This window comes from Dipodomys spectabilis, unplaced genomic scaffold (genome assembly GCF_019054845.1).
Source record: "Dipodomys spectabilis isolate Male_0828 unplaced genomic scaffold, ASM1905484v1 ptg000002l, whole genome shotgun sequence".
Lineage (NCBI taxonomy): Eukaryota > Metazoa > Chordata > Mammalia > Rodentia > Heteromyidae > Dipodomys > Dipodomys spectabilis.
This window is the reverse complement of record NW_024870679.1, coordinates 47,573,288-47,600,549: the sequence shown is the minus strand read 5'-3', so window position 1 is coordinate 47,600,549 and position 27,262 is coordinate 47,573,288. Positions and strand designations below refer to the sequence as shown.

The window sequence follows — 27,262 nt, the reverse complement described above, 5'->3', positions numbered from 1 at the left end:
CTAACACGCTGTTTAGAGAACTCTGAGCTGGGTACCAAAGGCTCACACCTATAATCCAAGCTACTCAGAAGGCTGAAATCTGAGGACTGTAGTTCAACGCCAGCCCAGGCAGGAAAGTCTGTGACTCTTATCTCCAATTAAGCTCCAGAAAACTGGAAGTGGTGTTGTGGCTCAAAATGATATAGTTGCTATCTTTGAGCGGAAGAGCTCAGGGGCAGTGTCCAGGTCCTGAGTTCAAATTCCCTACTACTAACCAAAACAAAAACAAAAAACAACTCTGAGCTGAGTGTGGTAAGCCTAGCCCATTGCCTATAATCTTTGCACACAAGAGAGAATGTGGGGGGGAGAGGGGGGAGGCTTGGAAGGGATGTGAAGGGTAAACAAAGGAGGAGGGTACAATGCTTGATAAGAAATGTACTCATTATCTTGCCCATGTAATTGTAACCCCTCTGTACAGTATGTTCACAAAAAATAAAAATTAAAATAAAAAAAAAGAGAATGCACACACATAGGATGGATGGTGAATTCAACTACAACTGAGACTATAGAGCTAAAACCCTGTATTAAAATAAACTGCAAAAAAAATAAATAAACAACTGCTCTAGATGTTAAAATATTTAAAAAGGTTAATCCTCAGTTTCTTTACAATCTCATCCCCCCACCCAATAATTGTAGGATGAAGTGAAATACAAGTATTAAAGACTGTAATCTTAAATTTACTGATATTGTAACCATTTCTGGTTTAGGTTTCAATCTTGGTAATTTTTTTATTCTATCTATCTATCTATCTATCTATCTATCTATCTATCTATCTATCTATCTATCTATCTACCTATCTTTCTTTCTTTCTTTCTTTCTATCTATCTAGGGCTTCACCTCGGCTTGGGTGCTGTCCTGGAGCTCCTTTTGCTCAGGGCTAGTGCTCTACCACTAGAGTCACAGCTCTACTTCTGACATTTCTGGTAATTTAGTGGAGATAAGGATCTCACAGACTTTCCTGCCTGGATAGGCTTTGAATCCCAATCCTCAGATCTCAGCCTCCTGAATAGCTAAGAGTACAGGTGAGCCACCAGCTCTAGACTTAATAGGATTTTAAATTTCAGAGAAGTTACACCTTTGGGCTCTTCCTCTGAGGGTTTCCTCCTCCTTTAGTCTGTGTGTGAATATTAGAGCCCTAGTATAGGTTCCACGTCCAGTTTTATTTTAGATCTAGATTAGGATTCAATCTTAAGCTTGCTTTTTATTTAAGCTATACCTAAAATATTTATTTGCTTTTTCTCCTATCCCAAAGTAAATTCCCTATGGTTCCTGTTTAAATGTATTTGCTGTGTTTATCATTTGTACCTAGTGACTCTGTCAATTCCCAATAGTGTAAAACCAGCAAGCAAATTATATCATGTTTGTCTTCTCTCTTCTCCATCAAGATAAGAAATAAATCTCTGCGATTACATCTAACAACAACGTTAGATACTGAAGATGAAGTTCATTTAGAAATTAACCATGAAAGAGACCCCCGCCCCCTACATTGACAGAATTCTTGGTTCTGTTTCTAATTAATTAATGTCTTGTCTGAGTGTTTAAAATAATAGGAGCACTTCATGTTTAAAATATTATTATTATTTTCTGGTCTTGGTGCTTGAATCCAGGTCCTGGGTGTTGTCCTTAAGCTTATTTTACTCAAGGCTAGCACTCTATCATTTGAGCCACAATGCCACCTTGACCATTTTTTGAGTAGTTTATTGTAGATAAGAGTCTCTTAGACTTTCCTGCGCAGGCTGGCTTCAAACCGTGATCCTCAGATCTGAGTTTCCTGAGTAGGATTATAGGCGTGAGCCCCTGGGAGCTTGGCTCTTATTCTTTGTTTTATCTGTTGAAAATTTAATCTTTGCAAAGATTTCCTGCTTTAGTGAAGAAAACCAGAATCATCCACTTGACCATTGTAACTTTTAATAAAATCACATGTAAAATTAATAGCAATATCATTTCTCAAAATTCCATATAAATAAAATACTACAATCTAGAACCCCAGGACTATAAGATATTCTTCTGCTTTCTAGATGTACCTGATTTCTGACAGGCCTTTTTTTTTTTTTTTTTGGTCGGAAATGGGATTTGAACTCTGGGCCTGGGAGCTGTCCCTCAGCTCTTCAGCTGATAAGAGTGTCACGGACTTTGCTGCCAGAGCTGGCTTTGAACCAAGATCCTCAGATCTCAAGTCTCCGGAGTAGCTAGGATTACAGTTGTGAGCCACTGGTGCCGGGTTTGACAGGCCTTTTTATGATTCTGAATCCTGGCTTTCACATGACTCAAGTCAATTAATCTCGATTGTATGTGTTTGGCAAAACTGTCCCCAGCAGAGGTTTCTCATTACAAACACCCATTACTGGGATACCCACAGGAGCCAACATACAAAGAACTTTTATTCCCAGCTGCTCCTAAAGATAATAACTCTTCTCCAGAAGAGAGCAGAAGCAAATGCCAAATATGTAACTAGGATACCTTAAAATAGCTGCTTTAAAGCTCCAACTGATGAACATCTAGTGACTAATATTATCCCAAAGTTGTCAATTGCAAGAGAAAGCATCACTGGATAAGAAATTAATTACCATACATACACATCCCTTAAAAATGTGTGCAATTGGACACTCCCGGCACAATTTGGAGTGTCAGTAAAACCCAGCTTCCTGCCTTCTTCTCTGTGATTCTTCTGGACTGAATACAAATGAATGTTCAAAACAATGCTGTTTTACTCTATGTATGCTTTTTCCCTACTTTTATTTTGTATGCTTATATATAATCTATGTCTTCTTATCTCATGTTTTTAATTGGGCATGAAAAGAAATAGTGGAGGTTTTTGTCCTGTCATAATAAAGGTTCAACTGAAAGAAATCAAGGCAGAAAAAAAAATGTGAGCAAGAAAAATAAAAAATAAAAACTTCATTTCAGAAAAAAAAAAAAATGTGTGCAATTAACCACAGGAAAATCGGAAATGGTGCCGTGGCTCAAGTGGTAGAGCACTAGTCTTAAGCACAAAGAGGCTCAGGGAGAGCGCCACAGCTCTGAGTTCAAGCCCCATAACTGACCAAAATAAATAAAATTTGAGGTCCTCTTTCTCCCCACCCAACACATCTTACTTCTTATAGGATCAAAATACACATTCTGACCCAAGGAAGATATTCTCTAGTGAGCTCTTGCAAAGAATACATTGATATCTATACTTTTGCTACCCAACAATTAACCTTAAGCCTTTCTTTCTTCTTTAATTTTTATTTTGTGTTTATGTGGTAGCAAGGAACTGAATTCTTCCTATAACTGTTTCTTTTTTTTTTTTGGGTCCGGTCATGGGGCCTGAACTCTGGGCCTGGGCACTGTCCCTCAGCTCTTCAGCTGAAAGCTAGTGCTCTACCACTTGAGCCACAGTGCCACTACTGGCTTTATTCTTTTTGCTTATGTGGTGCTGAGGAATTGAACCCAGGGCCTCAGGCATGCAAGGCAAGCACTCTACCACTGAGCTACCTTCCCAGCCCTCCTATAACTGTTTCTGAGCAAACCCCTTCCCCCAAAACTAGCCACGTACACTTCTGTAGTTGCCAATGCCTACTACAATGTTGGAAACAAAACAGGTTTTAAATAAACAAAAATTGAGAGATTAATGGGGAGGAATAAAATCCAGGGTGTAGCTACTTCTTTTGTTATGTCTCCGATACTAAGACTATTACACATCTTACTCTAAGTTTCCCAAACACAAAATAGTACAGCCGCTAGTAGGGATCAGTAGTCTATCTGCTTACTCTACCTGACATGGCAAACAGACAAATCAGCACACAGGTTTATCATTAATGCCTTATGATTTTTTTTTTAATGAAAATGACGTTATAAAAGGCTAAGTATCTCTGTGTACACCATGCAAAGCTCTATCTAAATCTGTATTTTACCTCTGATCAGTCTTCTTGAGTGTGTCTTCTTAGTTACAGAATCTATTTAGTGTCCATGATATATGCTAGGAACTGTGTTAGGGCTTTTGGTCTTGTATCTCTTTTGAACTATCTAGCCATTTGGTAATATAGTTACTATTGTTTTGGCAACTTTACAGATGAAAAAAAAGCAGCTACTTGTGCAAGGTTGGATGGCTAGTAGCTGTCAATGAAAGGATTTAAGCTTACATATTGTGACTAAAACATAACCTTCAGTCCCCAATTAATCCAATTAAGTAATCTGCCAGCCAAAAGGGAGTTTCAGAACTCTACAGCCAAGCTCATCATTTCTGAATGACCAGAAACAAATATAACTTGTGAAAAATCTTCAGATCAACAAATTTAAGAAGACCATTGCTGGAGAGAAACACTTTGTATTCAGCCTGGAGACTAGATAATCAAGGAAGTGTAGGTAAAGAGAAATGTTGATCAATGACAGACTCACTGGGTACTAGAGCAAGTAGTCAAAGTAGTTAGAAAGTCAGGATACTGTGCTACCCAAGTCAAAAACTGTTAAAGAGACAAAGTTGAAAAGTTAAGCTGTTAAGACATAATCTAAAAAGTCAACATCAGATTTAATGATATGATGAACTGGCAGAGGAAAATTTTCTTTTAGAATGCCTTAAAGACAGAAAAATGTTCAACAGCAGTTCAAGAAATAATGCTTAGAAGGCCAAGGGAGAAATTGGGCAGTGGCTAGAAGGGGAAGTAGGCTCTCAAGATTTATTTTTTCAAAATTTAAGAAGTTAATAAAAGGAGCTGGGAAGGTGGCTCAGAGGTAGAGTGCTTGCCTTGCATGCATGAGGCCCTGGGTTCTCAGCACCACATAAGCAGAAAAAGCCAGAAGGCTGAGGCTCACGTGGTAGAGTGCTGGTCTACAGCTGAAGAGCAGGGACAAGTGCCCAGGTCCAGAGTTCAGGCCCCACAACTGACCAAAAAAAAAGTTAATAAAAATGCTGATGAAGGGGCTGAGAAGGTGGCTCAGTGGTAGAGTGCTTGCCTTGCATGCATGAGGCCCTGGGTTCAATTCCTCAGCACCACATAAGCAAAAAGAAAAAAAGCCAGAAGTGGTGCTGTGGCTCAAGTGGTAGAGCGCTAGTCTTGAGCTGAAGAGCTGAGGGACAGCACCCAGGCCCAGAGTTCAGGCCCACGACTGGGCCAAAAAAAAAACCCCAAAATGCTGATGAATGAGGGCTGGGAATGTGTCTTAGTGGTAGAGTGCTTGCCTAGCAAGCATGAAGCCCTGGGTTTGATTCCTCAGTACCACATAAACAGGGGGAAAAAATGCTGATGAAAGAAAAACTGATAATATGATAGAGAAAAGGATAACTTCAGGTAGTATAGTGGCTCACACTTGCAATCCCACTACTAGAGAGGGTAAAGATCATGAATATAACAGTTCAAGGATAGCTAGGGTAGAAGGTAGTTATTGAGACCCAATCTCAACCAATAAACCAGGTGATGGAGTCACATGCCTCTGATTCCAGCTACTTGAGAGGATCACCATCTATAGTGAAGCCAGGCATTATTTCAAGACCCTCTCTGAAAACTAAAGGAATGAAGGTGTGGCTCAAGTCACAGAGCACATGCTTAGTATATGGGAGGTCCTGAGTTCAAACCTCAGTATCATTTTTTTAACTGTTGCAGCATTACTGGTAGTCAATGCAATAGCCAGTAAAATCTGATAAGGAATTTCTTCCTTAACAAAGGAGGAATTATGTATACATGGATACAGAAGTAAACAGATGTTACAGAAGAAACTTTTTCTCTTGCAAATCCTTCACTTTCCACAGAAAAATAAAAGACACGTTCATCAATAAAGAATTGTTAGATGGGGCAGAAAACAGTAAAATATAAGCTTGAAGATAAGGGACAAAGACAAGAAACAGTAATCTGAGAGGATGGGAAAGTGGATGGAATAAAGAAATATAACTGATTTACTTAAAGTGAAATTAGTTGGAAGTTTTCTCCATTTAATTGGCCCTGTGCACACAAGTCAATATAAAAAGTTGTGATTGGGCTGAGAAGTTGGCTCAGTGGTAGAGCTCTTGCCTTGCATGCATGTGGTCCTGGGTTCGATTCCTCAGCACCACCTAAGCAGAAAAAAAAAGCCGGAAGTGGTGCTATGGCTCAAGTGGTGTAGCATGCTAGCCTTGAGCTGAAGAGCTAAGGGACAGCGCTCAGGCCCAGAGTTCAGGCCCCACGATCAGACCAAAAAAAAAAAAAGTTGTGATTTAGCCTTTCCTTTCCAGTCTCGGCCTCAGACCCTGAAGCTGCTGTGATGTTGACGCCCAAGAAAAACTGGATTGCCACTTATTACTCCTTTTTAAGGAGGAGGCACCCAGAACTGGCAGACAAGAGTGTGCCCAACCTTCACCTCATGAAAGCCATGCAGTCTCTCAAGTCTCAGGGCTACATGAAGAACAGTTTGCCTGGAGGCATTTTTATTGGTACCTATCCAACGAGGGTATCCAGTATCTCCGTGATTACCTCTACCTGCCTCCTGAGATTGTACCTGCTACCTTGCACCGCAGCCAACCTGAGACTGGAAGGCCTCAGCCAAAAGGTCTGGAGGGCGAGCAGCCTGCAAGACTCACAAGAGGTGAAGCTGACAGAGACACTACAGACGGAGTGCTGTGCCCCCTGGTGCTGACAAGAAAGCCATGGCTGGGGCTGGGTCAGCAAGTGAATTCCCGTTTAGAGGTGGATTTGGTCGGGGACGTGGTCAGCCACCCCAGTAAAGATGGAGAGGATTGTTTTGTGTTGAATAAACTTGTAGCCAGGGGCTGGGAAGGTGGTTCAGTGGTACAGTGCTTGCCTTGCATGCATGAGGCCCTGGGTTCGATTCCTCAGTACTACATAAGCAAAAAGAAAAAAAAAGCTGGAAGTGGTGCTGTGACTCAAGTAGTAAAGCGCTAGCCTTGAGCTGAAGAGCTGAGGGACAGTGCCCAGGCCCAAAGTTCAGGCCCTGACCAGACCTCCCCAAAAAATAAATAAAAAATAAACCTGTAGCCAGAAAAAAAAAGTTGTGATTTATAGTAATCAAGCAGATATGAATAAAGGAGAAACTAACAAAGGACAAAAGTATAGACCATGAAGTAATCCTAACTACTTACAGAAAAGCAGAATAAAAAAGAGAAATTAGGGCTGGGAAGGTGGCTCAGTGGTAGAGCGCTTGCCTTGCATGCCTGAGGCCCTGGGTTCAATTCCCCAGCACCACATAAGCAAAAAGAAAAAAAAAGCCGGAAGTGGTGCTATGGCTCAAGTGGTAGAGTGCTAGCCTTGAGCTGAAGAGCTGAAAGCACCCAGGCCCAGAGTTCAGGCCCCACGACTGGACCCACCTCCCCCCCCCCAAAAAAAAGAAATTAGTACCTGACAGGTATGATGCAAAATGAAAAGGTGGTAAGATCAGTAGATCCTAGTCAATCTAGTGTGGTTTGTATAGTAAAGGGAACGAAGTATACAGTAGAATATGTACAGCTAAAATTATCATAAAAATTTAAGCACAGGACTAGATTCTTGGGATTCTTACATTTAGGAAAAAAATTAAATACAGAAATAAAGTGAGAATATCTGAGTTAAATCTAAATAGCAGGTGAAAAAAATAAAGTAAATGATAAAAAAACAAGTATTCCTAATTAATTAAAAAATTACTAGAAAACTGACGCTACCCCACCATACACACCCCCCCCAAAAAATCTTTTCAATATGCTGGGAGCCAGTGGTTTTCAACCTGTGATCCTAGCTACGTAGGAGGCTGAGATCTGAGGATCATGGTTCAAAGCCAGCCAGGCAGAAAAGTCTGTGGGATTCTTATGTCCAACTAACCATATATATATACATACATATATATGTATGTATGTATGTATATGAAAAAATTATTTCAAATTTTCTAAGAAAAATAATGATTTAGATTTTTGTTATTTGTACCAGTCCTGTGGCTTGGTGGTTAATTGGAAGTAGGAATCTCACAAAATTTGCTGTTAGGGCTGGTTTCAAACCACAATCCTCAGATCTCAGCCTCCTAGGTAGTTAAGGTTACAGAGAATGAGCCACTGGCACCTGGCATAATTTAGACTGTTTAAGGAAGCATTTAATATGATCAATAATACAATGCTTAAAATATCAACAATATTATTTTCCATGGCACCCAGTTTGGCCATTTAATTGTTACTCAAAATACATTCAGGGAGTCTTAAGTCCAACAACTGTCTGCTCAGAGTTCAATGTATAAAGCTAAATGCTAATTAAACTAAATTAAGTCCCATTATTCTCCTTAGTTTATATACTTTGATGCCACTATTAACAGTTTTCCTAATTAGAATAAAATTACTGAAAGAAGAAAAATCTTTCACATTTGAAGATTTAACAGTAGACTATCACCCAGACATTTAAACATCATTTATATTTCTTAATTATTTACTTTTCAAGTCCACTTAGAAGACAATGTTACATTTATTAAAACTGTTAGAAGTACAATTAAGTAATTTTTACTAGCTTAAAAATAAATCTTGTTTTTCATTCTGATGGGAAAAAAATACAATATCTCTACAAATTATTAAATAATTGCAAGTATGACTACTATGTTATCTTAAAATTTACTTACCTCCTTAATAGCATCTTCACTAGGGAGCATTGAACATAAACATGTGATATAAGCTTGCTGAAAAGACGAGACATGTGCAATTTCTTTAGATTCTGCACACAATTTTGATAAAGAAGTAGCCTGGTGTATGCAGTTAGATTTCAACAAATGTTTTATTCGCATTTGCAGGAAAGAAGGTCCTTCTTGTGCAATCAACTTATTGACTAGAAAAAGAAAAAAAGCACTATGATAATATACCACATAACATGTCAAGCCTTTTTTTTTTTTAATGTCAGTATGGGAAGTCAGTACTGTCCTTTAGCTTTTTTGCTCAAAGCTGGTGGCTCTACCATTTGAGCCAAGCTCCACTTCCAGCTTTTTGCTGGTTAATTGGACATAAAAATTTAATGGACTGCCCAGGCTGGCTTGAAACCATGAACCTCAGATCTCAGTCTCTTTAGCAGATTGGATTTATACGGCTTGAGCCACCATGCCCAGCTACATGTCAGTCTTAAAGTGAACATTTCTTATTATTGGTTGTGCTGGTCCTGGGGCTTGAACTCAGGGCCTGGGCACTGTCCCCAAGCTTTTTTGTTCAAGACTACTGCTGTACCACTTGAGCCACAGCTCCACTTCTGGCTTTTGGTGGTTAACTGGAGATAAAGAGTCTCATGGACTTTCCTGCCTCAGCTTGCTTTAAACCATGATCCTAAGATCTCAGCCTCCTGAGTAACTAGGATACAGGTGTAAGCCAACAGCACCTGGCTTATTGGTTTGCTTTTGCTTAATGAAAATTCAGTTGATGTAAGTGGGAAGATAATTCTGGTCTTAATATTTCTCTAATAAAGATGACTGAAAAATAAATTTGCTAATGATTTCCATATGATCATTAATTTCACTCTGAACAAAAATTATTTGACCATCTCTTTCACTTTCTAATGAAAATAGGAATGGTGAAATAAACTATAACTTAAATGCAAGAAGATACAAAAAGTAACCTATTGAATATTAATGCCTATCAATTGAGTACTTAGGCAATACCAAGTTTTATGCCAGATGCTTTTATATACCTCTCATTTATTCTTCACACCACCACCAAGGCAAGTATTATCTCCACTTTAAGGTTAGGAAAATTAATATTCAGGTTAGGTGACTTGCCAAGGATTCCAAAGCCAGTGGTGCTGTTTCCTCTAAACCAGGCATTTCTCAAAGTGTGTTCCACCGACCAAAAGACCTGAGAGATACTCCTAGAAAAAAAAAAGGATTCCTTGGTCAAATCTCTGAACAGTCCTGCAATAAAGAAAACTGTTCACTTTTTGTTTAACCCAATAATTCCCAAACTGATTTGACCAGAGAACCCTTTTATACATATTATCAGTACCCAGTAAAACATATGTTCCTGGTTTAGTACACACTTTGGAAAATGCTGTTCTGAGTAGGCTGAGTAATAAGCAACTAAGCAATGAGTGTACAATGCTCTGAACAAGCACTTAATTTCTGAATAGGAAATATTCAACAAGTGTGTGACAGTACATATTATAAAAGAAAAGGCTGGAATTTGGCATGTCAAGCCAGCCAGTAAGTAAATAAATACCTTTAGGTGGTTAAGGTAATCCAGTTTCTCAGACTTGAGAGTGTACCTACTGAATCACCTGGAGAGTTTATTAAAATGCATATTGATTGTTTAGATCTAGAATACGGCTTTAAATTTTATTTTTCTAACAAGAAACCCAGTGATTGAACAAGTTTTTAAAAGTTATTTTTAAGGTAGGTAACACTCTTGTCAATCTCTGTCGGTCTCTCTTATAATCTTACCATGTCTTACCATCTCTCTTACCATGTCTTGTTAACTTATTCTCTACAGAACTAATAATGTTTTGTATATTAAACATACTTAAGAAAACTATGTACTTAGCAACTGAAGGGTTATCAATATCTAGTCAAAGCTTTTATACCTTATCTGTGTCCAAATTCTATTTGGACAATTTTAATTATATGGTCTTGGGTATGTGTGACCTTTCACGTGTTTTATATATTGAATGAGATAGGAAAGCACAGCTACAGTGCCCAACACATAGTAGGAACTTTTCAAATTATAGTTATTATCTCTAAGAGATAAAACTACTTTTACTTAATAAATTGCAACTGCATTGCTGTATTTTTTTTTTCATTTTTGCAGTGCTAGGAATCAATTCTAGAGTTTTATGCACGCTAGCCAAGTAGCATACTATTGTGCCGTATCTCCAGTCCCATTATATCAAATAGCACAACTAAATTTTGATTTAAAAAAAATCATTTAGATATAATATGTAAGTGTGTGTGTGAAAGTGGATGTGGATGTATCTCAAAAGTGTATCAACTGGGCTGGGAAGGTGGCTCAGTGGTAGAGCGCTTGCCTTGCATGCATGAGGCCCTGGGTTCGATTCCTCAGCACCACATAAGCAAAAAGAAAAAAAAAAAAAAAAAAAGTGTATCAACTGCCTAATGCCCAATGTTTGGTTTGATCTCCAGCACCTCAAAAAAAAAAAAAAAAAAAAAAAAAAACAAGGTTGGGGAGAGGCACAGGACATATCATGTGTTTCAATAAGTATTTATTGACAAGTCTCAGTCTTAATCATGAACTTTTTATTAATTTTGTTCAAGAATTTAATATAAAAATTTAAAAATTCCTATAGGGTCCTCATCACTTAAGACTCCTTTGCCTTTCCTTTTACTGACTCATTTCTGTTACAAAGCCATGCATGGTGCATGGGAGGCAATTGAGAGGCAAAGGCAAAAAAATCATGATTTTGAGGCCAACCTGGGATATGTGGTAAGACCTCATCTCAAAGAAAAACAAGGTATGCGACAGACATCACTTTATCTTCTGTATAATCATATAACCAGATTCTTTTTTGTATGTGTGCCAGTCCTGGGGTTTGAGTTCAGGCCCTGGACAATGTCTCTGAGCTGTTGTGCTCAAGGGCAGCATTCTACCACTTGAGTCACAGCTCCACTTGTAGCTTTTTTTTTTTTTTCCTGTCGGTCATGGGGCTTGAATTCTGGGCCTTGGCACTGTCCCTATCCTCTTCAGCTCAAGGCACTTGGGCCACAGGGCCACTTCCAGTTTTCTGGTAGTTAATTGGAGGGAAGAATCTCATGGCCTTGCCTGCCTGGGCTGGCTTTGAACTGTGATCCTCAGATCTCAGCCTCCTGAGTAGCTAAGATTACAGGAGTGAGCCCCAGCTAATTCTAACTTTTTGATGGTTAGTTGGAGGTTAGTCTTATGGACTTTTCTGCCCAGGCTGGCTTTGAATTGAGCTCTTCAGGTCTCAGCTTCATGAGTAGCTAGGATTACAGGCGTGAACCACCTGTGCCTGGCTCATATTACCACATTTAAGTCACTTTAAAAAGAACCCTACCACTGGGTGCCAATGGTTCACGCCTATAATCCTAGCTACTCTGGAGGCTGAGATCTAAGAATCACAGTTTGATACCAGACTGGGCAGAAAAGTGCATGAGACTCTTTATCTTTAATAACCTACCAAAAAGCTAGTAGTGGATCTGTGGTTCAAGTGGTAGAGTGCTAGCTTTAAGCAAAAGTAGCTCAGGAATAGTACTCAGGCCCTAAGTTCAAGCCCCAAAACTAGCACAAAAGAAGAACACTTCCGGATCTTTGTTAATCAAGCCAGGTAGAAGTGTCAAATGGTACTTCAGTTATAAACGTTTTATTGTGGGTGTGTGGAAGAAAGGGAGACACAAAATTCAAGACAGAAAAAAAAATTTCATGGACTTTTTAAATTCAAAAAATTAAACTTGTATTTACTGAGCTCCTCCAAAGTAAAAAAAAAAGTTAACTTTTATGCTTCTGTTACTACTTTATTGAATAGAAGATAATAAAATAATCATTTCTTTTTTCTTTTTCTTTTTTTTGTCAGTCATGGGGCTGAACTCTGGGTCTGGGCGCTGTCCCTCAGCTCTTCAGCTCACGGCTAGCACTCTACCATTTGAGCTACAGTGCTACTTCTGGCCTTTTCTGTTTATGAGATGCTGAGGAATCAAACCAAGGGCCTCACACATGCAAGGCAAGCACTCTACCACTGAGCCACCTTCCCAGCCCTAAAATAATCATTTCTTTATGACATCAAATATATTAATATTTGGGTTAAAGAAACAATATATACGAAACATTTTCTAGTTTGTGTGTGGTGATCTATATTTGTAATCATAGCACTAAGGAGTTTAAGGCAGGAGGATCCTTAGTTCATGGATGGTCTGGATTACATAGTAAGATCCCTGCCTGTCTGGGAAAAAAAAAAATAAAATTCTAGTCTTTGATCTGAAATTTTAAGTCTACCACTTACACTGTGGTACTTACACTATGGTACTAGAATCATGTGCCCATTCAGAGTCATAAATGGTGACTGCTTAATTATTCTTTATTAGGGTAAAGATAACACAGGATTCTAGGCAAGCAATTTTCTACTCACTTCTTGATGACATATTTTGACTTGTACCCCAGGAGAAAGTACAATGAAGATTTTAATCTCAACTCTACCCATTGTTCTCTTGGGCTTGGGGAATGCTTACACAGAGCCTGTATTCTCTGTCCCAGCCAAGATTTATCTGGATTAGGATGTACCTAATTTTGGATGCTTTTGAAACCAAAGTCCTGGGCTGCATAATATTTCAGTCAATGATGACCTACACATAATTACCATGGTAGTCCTGTCAGATTATAATGCATTTAAAAATTCCTACTGACAATTTAGCCATTATAACATTAAAGTCACATGAGTTACTTATACATTTGTGATGTTGCTACTGATGTAAACAAACCTATTGGCAAAGTCAGTCTTATAAAGTTATATATGGAACATAGTAATGATGATCAATACAACTATTTCTGGTCTATGTATTTACTTTTCTTTCTTTTTTTTTTTGTATTTACTTTTCTTATTGGTTAAGAGTGCACTCCTACTACTTAGTAAAGAAATAGTTTAAGCTGGGTGCTGGTAGCTGTAATCCTAGCTATTCAAAAGGATAAGATTTGAGGATCATGGTTCAAAGTTTGCCCAGGCAGGAAGGTTTGTGAAACTCTTACTTCCAATTAACTTGTGGTTCAAGTGGTAGAGTGCCTTGAGCAAAATAGCTCAGGGGCAGCACCCAGGACTGGCACAAAACCAAAAAAAACCCCACTTGACTGTATGAACAGTATTGAATGTTATGCCAGTGGCAGTCCCAAGTATTTTATATTACCACACCTCTTGATTGCTGAGACAGCTTTGAATGAGTGACTTTGTGTAAGTATATTCTACAATGTTCTCACAAAGAAACTAATGACTCAGTTCTCAGAACATATCCCCATCATTAAGCAGCTGTGCATGACTGTACTTGGCACTGCCTCTTAACAGCTTTCATCAATAGTAAGGTGGCATTTGAGTCTTCATCTGCCTGTATTTAAAAGGCATGCCATTGCCGGGCACCAGTGGCTCAAGCCTATAATCCTAGCTACTCAGGAAGCTGAGATCTGAAGATCTCAGCCAGGGTAGGAAAGTCTGTGAAACTCTTATCTCCAATAAACCACCAGAAAACCGGAAGTGGTGCTTTGGCTCAAGTGGTAGAGCGCTGGCCTTGAGCTGAAGAGCTGAGGGACAGCACTCAGGCCCAGAGTTCAAGCCTCATGACCGGAAAAAAAGAAAAGAATAAAGGAATGCCATTTGAGGACTTTAACACAAAACAATGAACATCAATTTCTTTTTTTATTTAACAGCTCTTTTCCTCATTCTTTGTCAGTGCAAATAATAAACAGAATCATCAAAGCACAGAACCAAGAGAAATTGAAGCACCTTTATGGCAATCTCACTACACAGTAAAGTGAAACAGCATGTTTTCACTTGATCAAACATGATAAATAAATCAGCCCACTGGGATATTTCAAGGCATCAATTTTTTTGTTCTAACTTGTTCAAGTATGGATAATCTCAGAAGTCAAAAGGCAGAGGTAGGAGGATGTCCAGTTTCAAGCTAGTCTGTGAGAAGTGAGAACTTGTCATGAAGGAAGGAAGGGAGGGAGAGAAGGAGGGAGGGAAGGAGAGAGAGGAAAGGAAAAGGCTGGACACCAGTGGCTCATGCTGAGATCTGAGGATGGAATTTCAAAGCCAGCCCAAGCAGGAAAGTCCGTAAGACTCTTATGGTTAAATGACTACCAAAAAGCTGGAAATGAAGCTGTGGCTCAAGTGGTAGGGCACCAGCCCTAAGGAAAAAGGGACAGTGCCCAGGCCTTAAGTTCAAGTCCCAGAACTAACACCAATATACATACACAGACAAATAAATTATGTAAGTAAGTGTGGATGCTTACTCCTCTCATCCTAGCTACTTTTGCTCAAGCAACAGTTATGGAGATGGTAAATGCATGCAATCCCAGCTATGTGGGAGGCATATGTTGTAGGATATGTTAAGGCCAGCCCCAGGCAAAAATGTGAGCCCCTATCTGAAAATTAACCTAAGCTAGGTGCCAGTGGTTGGATACTAGTTACTCAGAAGGCTGAGATCTGAGGATCAAGGTGCGGCCCAGGCAGAGAGATTTGAGACTCTTATCTCCAACTGACCAGCAAAGATACAGAACTAGAGGTATGGCTCAAGTGGGAGAACACCAGTCTTGAGCTAACCAAGTGTCAAGCCCTGAGTTCAAATTTCCACACTGTCAAAAAAATTTAAATTGTTGTGCAACTTGTTTAACCTCAGAAATATATGTGATCCTTTGAACTTTCAACAAACTTGAAGCAAATAAGGTTAAAACTGTTAACTATATTAAACACTTTTTTAGCTTGTCTAAAATACAAAGGTCAACTCAAACAATTTCTTTTTTTTTGTTGGTTGTGGGGCCTGAACTCTGGGCACTGGGCACTGTCCCTCAGCTCTTCAATTCAAGGCTGGCACTCTACCACTTAAGCCACAGCGCCACTTCCAGCTTTTTCTGGTTATATGGTGCTGAGGAATCGAATCCAGGGCCTCGTGCATGCAAGGCAAGCACTCTACCACTGAGCCACCTTCCAGCCCCAATTTTTTTAGTCTTATATTTACAGTGTTGCAAATAAAAAAATGTCATTCTTCATATTGTTCTGTAAAACACTGAATTATAATTATTTCAAAAGTGTAAGCTAAAAAGCACTTTATTCCATGATCCTAGCTATAGTAAACAATGAAGAACACATGAGCATAGCTCTACTATCCACCAATACTAACAGCAGACTATTCTACTTCAGAAACTGTAAATACTGCTACTCAATGCAAAGGGAAACTTAAATGCTACCTAAAAATACAAATGAGCCAAATATTAAGTGCTAAAAGTTGATTTCTAATTGAAGGAAGTGGCACTGTGGCTCAAGTAGTAGAGCACTAGCCTTGAGCTGAAGAGCTGAGGGAAAGTGCCCATGCCCAGAGTTCAAGCCCCATGACCAACAAGGAAAAAAAGAAAGAAAATTGAAAAATTAAGTATATACTGGTAAAATTTGCAAAATTTCAAAACATAATGAATTAACTTCTCCGATATGTTTAAAACTTACCTTCCTGGGGGGATGTTATCCAAAAAGAAATGTACTCTTTACCTGATTTATATAACTCCTTTGTACATTTCCTTTATAAAACAATAATTTAAATAAAAAGACTTACCTTCCTCTGTTTCTACTGGTTGCTGAGAAAGAATTTTAAGAAGAATTGGATTTTTCCACACCCCTTCCTTAGTTACATGAACCAGTATTTGTAGATTATTATTCCCAAATTCCAATAATGCATCATGTGACTCCTAAAAAGGAGCAAATGAACAAATTCAGAAAACAAGCTAAAAATGAGCATAAGAAGTAGTTTCACCTTTTCAATATATCTGAGCTATAAATAGAAAGATCTAGATTTGGTTTTCCTAAAACACAGACACACAAAACCACAAAGCTGGTATTAAAGCTTTAAGTCATGCCATATTTTACAAAAACCAGGACCCTTTCAACTAAAGATTTTTTTGGCAGTATTAGGGCTTGACCTCAGTGCCTTGTACTTAATAAACAGGTACTTTTTTCCTTTGGTCAGTTGTGGGGCTTAAACTCAGGGCTAAGGCACTGTACTTGAAGCTCTTTTGCTCAAAACTAGCACTCTACACCACTTGGATTCACAGCACCACTTCCAGTTGTCTGGTGGCTAATTAGAAATAAGAGTCTTAAAGAATTTCCTACTTGTGAATTGCAAATCTCAGCTCTCAGTCTCATTAGTAGCTAGGATTTCAGGCATGAGCCACCAGTACTTAGCTAAAGAATACTTTTAAGAGCCAGATGCCAATGGCTCACACCTGTAATCCTAGATACTGAGGAGGCTGAGATCTGAGGATAGAGTTTCAAAGCCAGCTCACAAGTCCTTAAGACTCTTATCTCCAATTAACCACCAAAAAGCTGGAAGTGCTGTAATTCAAGGTAGACCACTATCCCTGAGCAAATAAAAGAAAAAACAAAAACAAAAAAAGCTCAGGGATAGCTCCCAGGCCAGCATCAAAGAAAGAGAATACTATTAAAAATGTTTAACTTAAGGGCTTGGAATGTGGCTTAGTGGTAGAGTGCTTGCCTAGCATGCATGAAGCCCTGGGTTCAATTCCTCAGTACCACAAAAACAGAAAAAGCCAGAAGTGGTGCTGTGGCTCAAGTGGTTGAGTGCTAGTCTTGAGCAAAGAAGCTCAGGGACAGTGCCCAGGCCTCAAGTTGAAGCCCCCAGGACTGGCACCAAAAAATAAAAAATAAAAATAAAATTTACCTTGATTTTATTCAGGTAAAATGATCACTACAATAAATTAGATCCTAAAATTAATATTGAATATTTACTGTGCCACAATCAAAATGGCCAGATTCTCATTGCAGGAGCTGATTTAACTATTTTAAAGTCATTGGTACAGCTTTCATGTAAATGAAAGTAAGTATTCTTAGCCTACTTCCTTCAGCCAAAAATATTACTTAAATATTCATTAAATATACTGTTGTACAATTATTTAAGTTCTATTATTATTCAAGTAAGAGGTGGCTCTATATAAAATGCTATAAAAAGTCTAGTTCATTAGCAGTTATTTTACCTCCTCAGCATAGGAAAAACAATGTAATTGCCAATAGGTACTCTTCAAAGTACTTACACACAAAGGGAGAAGGAAAAGGGGGCAGAAATTGAATACTATAGAAATGGTCAAGTATATGTCTCCATGCCCTTTGCTACTAGAAGGGATTATGGATTATAGTGATCTTGTTTCTATTTTCCAGATTTTTAGCTTGTTTCCGTGTGTGTGTGTGTGTGTGTGTGTGTGTGTGTGTGTGTTAGTGTGTGTGAGTGTGTGCGTGTGTGTGTGTGTACTGTCTCTGAGCTTTTTTTTTTTCCTCTTTAAGGCTAGCATTATTCCACTTAAGTTACCATTCTCGATTTCTGGCTTTTCTGGTAGCTAATTGGAGATAAAAAGTCTCACGAACTTTCCTGCTAGGTCTGGCTTCAAACCACGATCCTTGAATCTTAACCTCCTGAGTTTACAGGTGTGAAACATCAGCACCCAGCCTTGTTAAAATGCTTATTTTAAAATGCTTAAATTCTCTAGGAACATAAACTTCTTTTTACAGTAATACAAGATAGAAATATTTCCATATCTAAGAATTTAGTTTTATATTAAGTCAAATAAAACAGAACATATAAATCCCCATCTTGACATCCAAATTATATTAAGACAGACTTATACTACACCCCTAGATTCACCCCCTGCTAAGATATCTTCTACTAAAAAAGAATTTAGGAAATGTGGTATAGTGCTTGCCTAGCATGCATGAAGCCCTGGGTTTGATTTCTTAGTACCAAATAAACAGAAAAAGCCCGAAGTGGAGCTGTGGCTCAAGTGATAAGAGTGCTAGTCTTGAGCCAAAGAAGCTCAGGAACAGTGCTCAGGCCCTGAGTTCAAGCTCCAGGACTGGCAAAAAAAAAGGAAAGGGAAAAGGAAAGGGAAAGGGAAAGGGAAGGAACTGCTGCATAGGGCGATGCACAACCTTAATGCCAGCACTCAAGAGGCTGAGGCAGAAAGATTGAAAGTTCCAGGCTAACCTGGGCTGCATAGATTTCAAGGCCAGTTTGGATTATACAGTGACACCCTATCTAGAATAAAAAGACATGAAAATTAGACTCCCAATCAACAGTTTACTAACAGCAATATTTAATTATCAATCATTTGAGTTAGATATTAATGTTGTAAGTTCCCTTTAATATCTTGATATACTCAGAAGATCTTTCTCATCTTAGGCCACCGATTTTCCAATAAAAATCAAGATTCTGTGTGAAATTTTCAGAATTTCCTGTCTCAACTTATCAAATTTACAATACATAGAAAATGTGTGCGGGGGGGGCGGGGGAGAGGGTAGAAGGGGGGACTAGGAAGGTGGCTCAGTGGTAGAGCACTTGCCTTGCATGCATCAGGCCCTGGATTTGATTCCTCAGTACCACATAAGCAGGAAAAAAAAAAAAGCCAGAAGTGGTGCTATGGCTCAAGTAGTAGCGTGCTAGTCTTGAGCTGAAAAGCTGAGGGACAGTGCCCAGACCCAGAGTTCAAGTCCCACAACAATAACAACAACAAAAGTTTTTCTTTTAAATGTTTTCTCACTCCTCACTCCTCCCTCTAAATTTGATTTTGTTTTTTTGTGACAAGGAATCACTATATTCCCCAGGCTAATCTAGAACCAGCTTCCCAAAAAAGCTGGAAGTAAAGGCATATATCACCACACTTAATTTTAAGGTTTGTTTTTTTTCCCATTTGTTAAAGCTAGAAATTCAGTACACTCAGAATAAGAATAGTATAAGGGCTGGGAATGTGGCTTAATGGTAGAATGCTTGCCTAGCATGCGTGAAGTCTGGGTTCAATTCCTCAGTAACACATAAACAGAAAAAGCCAGAAATAATACTGTGGCTCAAGTGGTACAGTGCTAGCCTTGAGCAAATGAATCTCATGGACAATGCTCAGGCTCTGAGCTCAAGTCCCAGGACTGGCAAAAAAATAAAAAATTTTAAAAATATAAAAATTCTGTGTTAAAAAATCTTAAAAAAAAAAACAAGTCTGTGTTGCTGGAAACACAAATGACCCTCCAGTATCAGAAAATGAATATACAAGCCAGGCACCGGTGGCTCATGCCTGTAATCCTAACTACTCAGGAGGCTGAGATCTGGGGATCATGGTTCAAAGCCAACCAGGGAAGGAAAAGTCTTTGAGACTCTTATCTCCAATAAACCATTCGGAAAACCGGAAGTGGAGCTGTGGTTCAAATGATAGAGCACTATCCTTGAACTGAAGAGCTGAGGGACAACGCCCAGGCCCAGAGTTCAAGCCCCACAACCAACAAAAAAAAAAAAAAGAAAGAAAATGAATACACACACACACACACACACACACACACACACACAAGAGATATAGGAGATTTCATCAAGGCATTTTACTTCTATACAGAACAGTGGTCTGCAACATTCCCTAGAGTTAAGGGGAGGAACACTGGGTTAGATGGTCTGCTCAGTTTTTATCCTAACCCACAGGGTGACACTGTCTCTTCTTTTCCTTGTTGCTAAGGAGTCAGGCTCATAATTTATTTATTTATTTTGATAATTGGTTACCAGGGTAATGGTATAATACAAGGAAGTCAGAAAGTACTCTCACGGGGCTGGGAATGTAGCTAAGTGGTAGAGGCTTGCCCAGTATGCTTGAAGTCCTGGGTTTGATTCCCCAGTACCACATACACAGAAAAAGCCAGAAGTTGTGTTATGGCTCATGCAAGAGAAGCTTAGGGACAGTGCCAGGCTCTGAGTTCAAGTCCCAGGAGCAAAAAAAGAAAAAAAGCACTCCAACTATCAGTGAAAGGTCCCAATTGGGGTAGGGGCTGTCCTTTTGGGAGGCAAAAGCACACATTCATCTCATCACAACTGGTTGGAAATGGGGCTGGAGACAGGGCTAGGGATGGGACTACCGATTACAGCTGGAGGAGGTTGGTAAAGTCATTGGGAAGTTCCCATTCAAGGGGGGTGGGGGTGGGGTCTATTCCTTAACTTCATACATTTGACATGGCTGCCTGATCGTAACTATCATCTGTGTTGTTTGTAATCAAATGTTTTCAGGAAATTATCAGTAACAGGAAATATCAGTACAGAATGGTACGACTGGTTACAAGATGGAGACATTTTAGTTTGACAGAAAGGATTGCTTTTCTAACATCAGACTAGAGAAATAGCTCAGTAGTGTACTTGTACTAGACACTGGGCTCTATACCCTTAGAATAAATAAATAAATAAATATTCATTCCAGAGCGTGCACCTTATTTCTATATAGGAAAAAGGTATGGAAATCACCATAAACACTAAGTAAAACTATTCTATTTGCAGCTTGATTTGATAAAAACTACTCTTCCTAAAAGTATGCTCAACACCAATTGCTGTCTTCTCCATTTATCACATAAAAAAGAGTAGAGTTTTCATTTCTAGATTTCAACAGGGACCATGTCTCACATTTATCTGTACTCCCACATCATAAATTTTACTAATACACATACAAAATATATATATATATATATATATATTACATGTCTGATAAGTACTGAAAGAAGGCATTGATTTTTGCTCAGGCAAACAATTTAAGAAGACAATAAAGTAATATGAAAATACTATCTCTAAAGAAAATATTAACAAAAAAGACTAATAGTACTAATAAAATAAATGTATCTGCCCTTCTAGAATACCATACAACAAAACAAATTACCTATAGGCCTTATAGGCCTGATCTATTAAAAAACATAATCCCAGCACTCAGGTTTCTGAGGCCAAGAGGATTACCAATTCCAGTCCAGCTATGCTACACAGCAAGATCCTGTCTCAAAAAAACAAGCAAAAAAAAAAAAAAAATCAGGGCTGGGAAGGTGGCTCAGTGATAGAGTGCTTGCCTTGCGTGCATGAGGCCCTGGGTTCGATTCCTCAGCACCACATAAGCAGAAAAAGTTGGAAGTGGTGCTGTGGCTCAAGTGGTAGAATGCTAGCCTTGAGCTGAAGAGCTGAGGGACAGCATCCAGGCCCAGTCTTCAGGCCCACAACAACAACAAAAAAATCAACATGTTATGCATGAAAGACAATTTTAGCAGCTATACAAACATGTGAGAAATTAGGAATGAATATTTAACCATAGACCAAGAACAGAACAAAGAATCCTCTTCTCCCCAAAGAAAAACATTAAAAGAATGTGTTTCAGAAGATAAGAATTAATATATAATGAAGAATGTTTGTTAATATGAAAATTTTTACTTGTGCATACTGGAAAGCTACTATGGAGTTTGTGTCCTGGAGTAAATACTTTACAAAGTAATCTATGGGTTTTCAATGGGGGTGCTATTGTGGACAAGTTAGTTAACCTCTCTGTCTCCCCATATATACACAAAGAGGCGGATAACTATTGTATTATAAAGTTTGATGAAAGAATATAAAGTATATGTAGCACCAGAGCAGTGAATAAAATTAGTGATCAATAAACAAATAATTGCTATTACTTATTATGTCTATTTTTTAAATACTTTCTTCTGTCCCCATCACTGACAGGCATATTGTCTCCTGTTGTTGTAATTTCTTGATATTTTTCCCATACCATTCTCTCTAACTTGCCACTTTCTCATCTACACAGAAAGGTGATAATCAAGTCAATATGAAAACCCCAATAGTTCTTCTGTAAGTAAAATGCATGAACAGAATGGCAATTATGGTTCCTTGTGAAACTTACAAAGCTTGGGAAAATCTTCAAAGTATTGGGGGGAAAAATAAACCTCAAATGTGATAAATATGGTATTCTGTATACTGAAAGTTACTATGAAAGTACACAAATATGCTACCTTACAACCATATATTCTATTTTTCTACTTATGTTATATTTATTCTATTTTAAATGCATATATATTTATAAATTTATATATTGTATGTTTATATATATTCATATTTCTTTTTTTTTTTTCAAATTCTTTATGGTGATTAAGTGGTTACATAATTTCCCAAATTTCACAGTATTGTGGGATAGTGATGTTTAAAGTCACAAACACATTCTAACTTTGGGGGCAAACTGTCTATCGTGGTCTATGACTTTTATGAGTTCTATGAGCTTTGACAATACAGCTATTTTTTCCACATCAGGTGATATATACATTTCTTTCGTTTTCCATAGCGTTAGCTGTTCTCTCGTTCCCACTTGTTCCCTCCCTCCCATCGCTGACATTGAGTTGCTTAGTTCATTTTGATCAATGTCCAGTGCAGCTGATGGATCCCACTGTTGTATGTTATTCACATTTATTTCTATTCTATTTTATTCTATTTTTTTTTTTGGGGGGGGGGGGGGTCTGGTTGTGGGGCCTGAACTCTGGGCCTGGGCTCTGTCCCTCAGCTCTTCAGCTCAAGGCTAGTGCTCTACCACTTGAGCCACGGGGCCACTTCCGGCTTTTTTCTTTTTGCTTATGTGGTGCTGAGGAATTGAACCCAGGGTCTCATGCATGCAAGGCAAGCTCTCTACCACTGAGCTACCTTCCCAGCCCCTATTCTATTTTTAATGGAAACTTTTTCTTGATTTCTAAAGTATGTAAAGACAAAATTAAATGAAACAACATTATTTCTTCTTTTACGGAGACAGTTTCCTAGACTGTCTGAACTCATGAACCACTAGTGTCAGCCTTCTAAGTGCTGAGATTACAGATATATCAGTAAGCCCACATTAAAAACAAAAAACTTGGAATGTGGCTTAGTGGTGGAGTGTTTGCTTAGCGTGCATGAAGCACTGGGTTCAACTTTCTTGGTATCATATAAACAAAAAAATTTTTTAAATTAACTATATATATATATATATGTGTGTGTATGAAAGAAAAGCTAGTATTTTTTTAAGTTTTAACATACTCTTTTGGCTGGTAGAAATAATTTTTCTTACCTCATGAACTTAATGCCAATATATAAGGAATTAATTTTTTAGGTTACCAATTTTAGTTTGCTGGGAGTAACTAAGTATCCTGAATTCCTATACAGAGACCTTTTAAAAAAATAAAATAAAAATTGACTAATGTGGAGCTGGGTACCAGTAGCTCACACCTGTAGTCCTAACTAATGGAGAGTCTGAGACCTGTAGGAAAGTGGTTCAATGCCAGTCTGGGCAAAAAAGTCTGCAAGACTCCATTTCCAAATAACCAGCAAAATGCCAGACTAGAGATGTGGCTCAAATAGTAGCACTCATCATAAGCAAGAAATCTAAGTGAGAATTTAAGATCCTGAGTTCAAGCCCTGGTAATATCCCCAGCCCAAAATTTTGACTCACCTGTAGAGATTGAAGGAATGGGACCCAGACTTCACATGGCAGTTCACTTTCAGACACTGAAAGTAGTAATTCAAAACAACTCCTACAATACAGATAAGTATATAAAGGTGGTTATAGCAGTAATTATAATACAAAGCAACACTGAACACGCATTTCACATTTGTTTAGATTATTCTGAGCTGTTTTACTTAGTCAATTTTTTGTTGGAGGGGAGTGACACAGATCAAGATGCATTGTATTCATATACTGCTTTGTTAAATACCTCCCTTGTACAAGTACTTAAAGATAATTTTTAAAAAAGAAAATACTTTTAAAGTGAAAAAATCCACAAGTTTTTACATTCACATTGTTGCTTTAATACATTTAGTTAGAACATATACCCTTATATTCTAAGTTGGTTTATTTAGCTTGCTTGGGTAGAGGAGGGCAAGGCACCCATAGGAACAATTCTGACTCTACAAGTGAAAAATAGGAGCACATGTTAGTATGATTTTAGGTGACAAGAGTGATAAATATATGCAACTGTTGCCAATGTAGGTTTCTGTCCCTTGTAGAAGCAGAATAGTTGGGAAAGTTACTTTTTTATTTCTAATAAACCATGCAAGACAAAAATAGTTTCTTTGCTGGGCATCGCAAGGTTCATACCCATAATCCTAGCTACTCAAGAGGCTGAACTCTAAGGATCACAGTAGAGATAACCCAGGCAGGAAAGTCCATGAGACTCTTATCTCCAATTAGCCACTACAAAACCATAAATGGCACTTGGCTCAAAGTGATAGAGCACTAGCCTTGAGCACAAAATCTCAGGACATGAGTTCAAGTCCCAGGACTGGCACACACAACAATTTTTTTTCCTTCTTTCTACTGTAAACATTACCTATGCATAAGGAAGAAGTGGCAGGAAGGATTTTTAAAAAGAAAACATAACTACTTGAATAAAGAACTCAAAGTACCAATCAAGCAATACTTCTCTAAAATCCTACTTTACCCCTTAGAGATTAGGATAGGTAACAGAGAAAATGAGGTTTGGTGGGAGAAACAATGGGATTACAAAACCAAGAATGCTTACATTCCATATAGATATATTGGCTTTAGAGAATACTTGGCTTTAGAGAATAGGATGGAAAACAGGTTAGGCCAGAGAGGGGGAAATGAACCACAGAGACTAAAAATCACCCACTAAACAATTTAATGCAATCCTAAACCTCAAAGTCCCTGTAGTTTTTCAATCTGCGGGTATATAATTCACTAAAGGTGTAATTCTGTCTTTATGAAAGCAACAGCTAAAATGACCAAAAACTCATTTTTTTTTTTTTTTGGGGGGGGGGGGGGGTAGTCCGGTCATGGGGCCTGAACTCTGGACTGGGTGCTGTCCCTCAGCTCTTCGGCTCAAGGCTAGCGCTCTGCCACTTAAGCCACAGCGCCACTTCCGGTTTTTTTTTCTTTTTGCTTATGTGGTGCAGAGGAATCGAACCCAGGGCCTCAGGCATGCAAGGGAAGTACTCTACCACTGAACCACCTTCCCAGCCGGACCAAAGACACTTATAATGTACTTTTATAGTTTTCTTCTGGTAACATTATTCTTAGTTCAAATAATGTTCTTCAGAGGCAACCATAATTTCCAGATACTCAGTCATCTGAATCAATCTGTGATGGTTATTCTTTTTTTCTGGTAGGTCATGAGGCTTGAACTCAGGGCCTGGATGCTGTCCTTGAGCTATTTTTTGCCCCAGGTTAGCGCTCTGTAGTGGTTGATTCTGTTGGCTTGATTAGATTAGGAGATACCCAGAGGACGAGTGAAGCACACCTGAGTGTGTTTCCAGGCAACTAAGGAGGGAAGATCTGCTCTGAAAGTTTGGCAGCATTCTTCCTTCTATAGATCACAACCCAAATGAAGGGAAAGGAAAAAAGTAATGAGTATAGGCTTTTTCACAGCCTCATGTCTTTCATGATAAAAGCTGTTCTGCTCTGCTCTAAGTCCTCCCCACCATGGTGGTCTAAAACTGTGAGCCAAGAACAATCTTTCTTCCCTTTTACTTAGTTTTCTCAGATATTTGGTCGTGGCAATGATTAAATTAACACAGAAGATTGGTACCCAAGAGTGGGTTATTTCTATGACTAAACCTACTATGTGGCTCTTCAACATGTGGAAATGATTTACAGAAGGAATTTGGGAGTATGTGGAGTTTAAGGCTAGAGAAGCTCTAGAACTCAATCAGAAAGGCCAATGGGAACACAGACAATTAAAAACTGTGCTCATGAAGTTTCAGATAAGAACAAGGACTCTATTCAGAAATGACTAAATGTTATGACAGTTACATTATGGCAAATAATTTGCTTACATTTTGTTCATGCCCTAAGACAGTGAGAGGCTGAATTTAACTGTAACAGACACAGAGGAAATTTCAAGGCAGCCAGCACTCAGGCTGTGGCATGATTATTGCCAGCTAGAAGTAAAATGAAAGTTGGGACTAAAAAGCAGAGTAAAAAGATTAAAAACATGTAAGTGGGCTAGAAAAAGCATGTTTAAAGTTCGGTCAAGAAGGATATGGTTAAGAAATCAGAGCCATTAAAGTTTTTAGATTGATTTAAATTCTTAAACTTACAGTACTAATCTGCCAAGCACTAAGAGAACATCTTCACATTCAGTAGTTAAAAATGGACGTGCACTGGCAAAGCTTTGGATGGCAAGTCGGTATACCTCCAGAAGATACACAATATGTTCTGATGCATTCTTGTTGCTTGCATATTGCAATAAGGTCTAAAAAATAAAATGAAACATTTGATTATTTTACAAGTGAAAATAAAACAGTCCAGGAAACGGAAACATGGGTTTTTTTTCTGAAAACAACAACAACAACAACAACTATTCTGTTCAAAAATGTACCACTATTTCCCTTTTCTCCTAACAGATACACTTTTTATTCATCTCCATTTGTTTGGGCTTTTTGTGCTGGTCCCAGGGCTTGAATTAAGGGCCTGGATGCTGTCCCTGAGCTTTTGTGCTCAAGGGTAGCACTATGCCACTTGAGCCATAACTCCATTTCTGGCCTTTTGGTGGTTAATTGGAGATTAAGAGTCTCTCAGACTTTTCCTGACGGGGCTGGCTTCAAACCAAGATCCTCAGATCTCAACCTCCTGAGTAGCTAGGATTACAGGTGTAAGCCACTGGCTCCCAGCTTCTTTTTAGGTCCATTTACAAGACTCTTATTTTCATCACTTAATAAGTTATCTCTTGAGCTAAAGAACTGTTCTTCTGACATCAGAATAAATCTTAAGAGCAAACTAAAAAACACCTGTAGTTTTTCTCCTTATAGATCTGGAGTAACGAAGTCTGAAATTCAACAAGCTTCATTA

The 27,262-nt window shown here is 38.5% G+C and overlaps 1 protein-coding gene, 1 long non-coding RNA gene and 1 pseudogene across 4 annotated transcripts in view; 2 read left to right on the top strand and 1 right to left on the bottom strand.

The window, feature by feature from the left end:
- Window positions 1–27,262, bottom strand: part of Rlf (RLF zinc finger) — a 69,881-nt gene that overhangs the window by 22,962 nt on the left and 19,657 nt on the right. The window contains exons 2-5 of one of the 3 annotated variants that reach the window (XM_042677293.1): window positions 26,512–26,666; window positions 23,906–23,987; window positions 16,213–16,345; window positions 8,581–8,783 (exon numbers count right to left, since the gene is read on the bottom strand). In XM_042677293.1, the coding sequence (XP_042533227.1) occupies window positions 8,581–8,783; window positions 16,213–16,345; window positions 23,906–23,987; window positions 26,512–26,666 (573 nt within the window). Of the gene's footprint in view, window positions 1–8,580; window positions 8,784–9,717; window positions 9,794–16,212; window positions 16,346–23,905; window positions 23,988–26,511; window positions 26,667–27,262 lie in introns of those variants that run through there. The other 2 variants (XM_042677299.1, XM_042677308.1) reach the window with 2 other exon arrangements.
- LOC122108070 lies at window positions 6,256–6,756 on the top strand (annotated as a pseudogene).
- Window positions 15,321–20,787, top strand: LOC122106000. The gene is made up of 3 exons (XR_006147109.1): window positions 15,321–15,332; window positions 19,146–19,150; window positions 20,715–20,787. It is a non-coding gene; the product is annotated as an uncharacterized LOC122106000 (long non-coding RNA).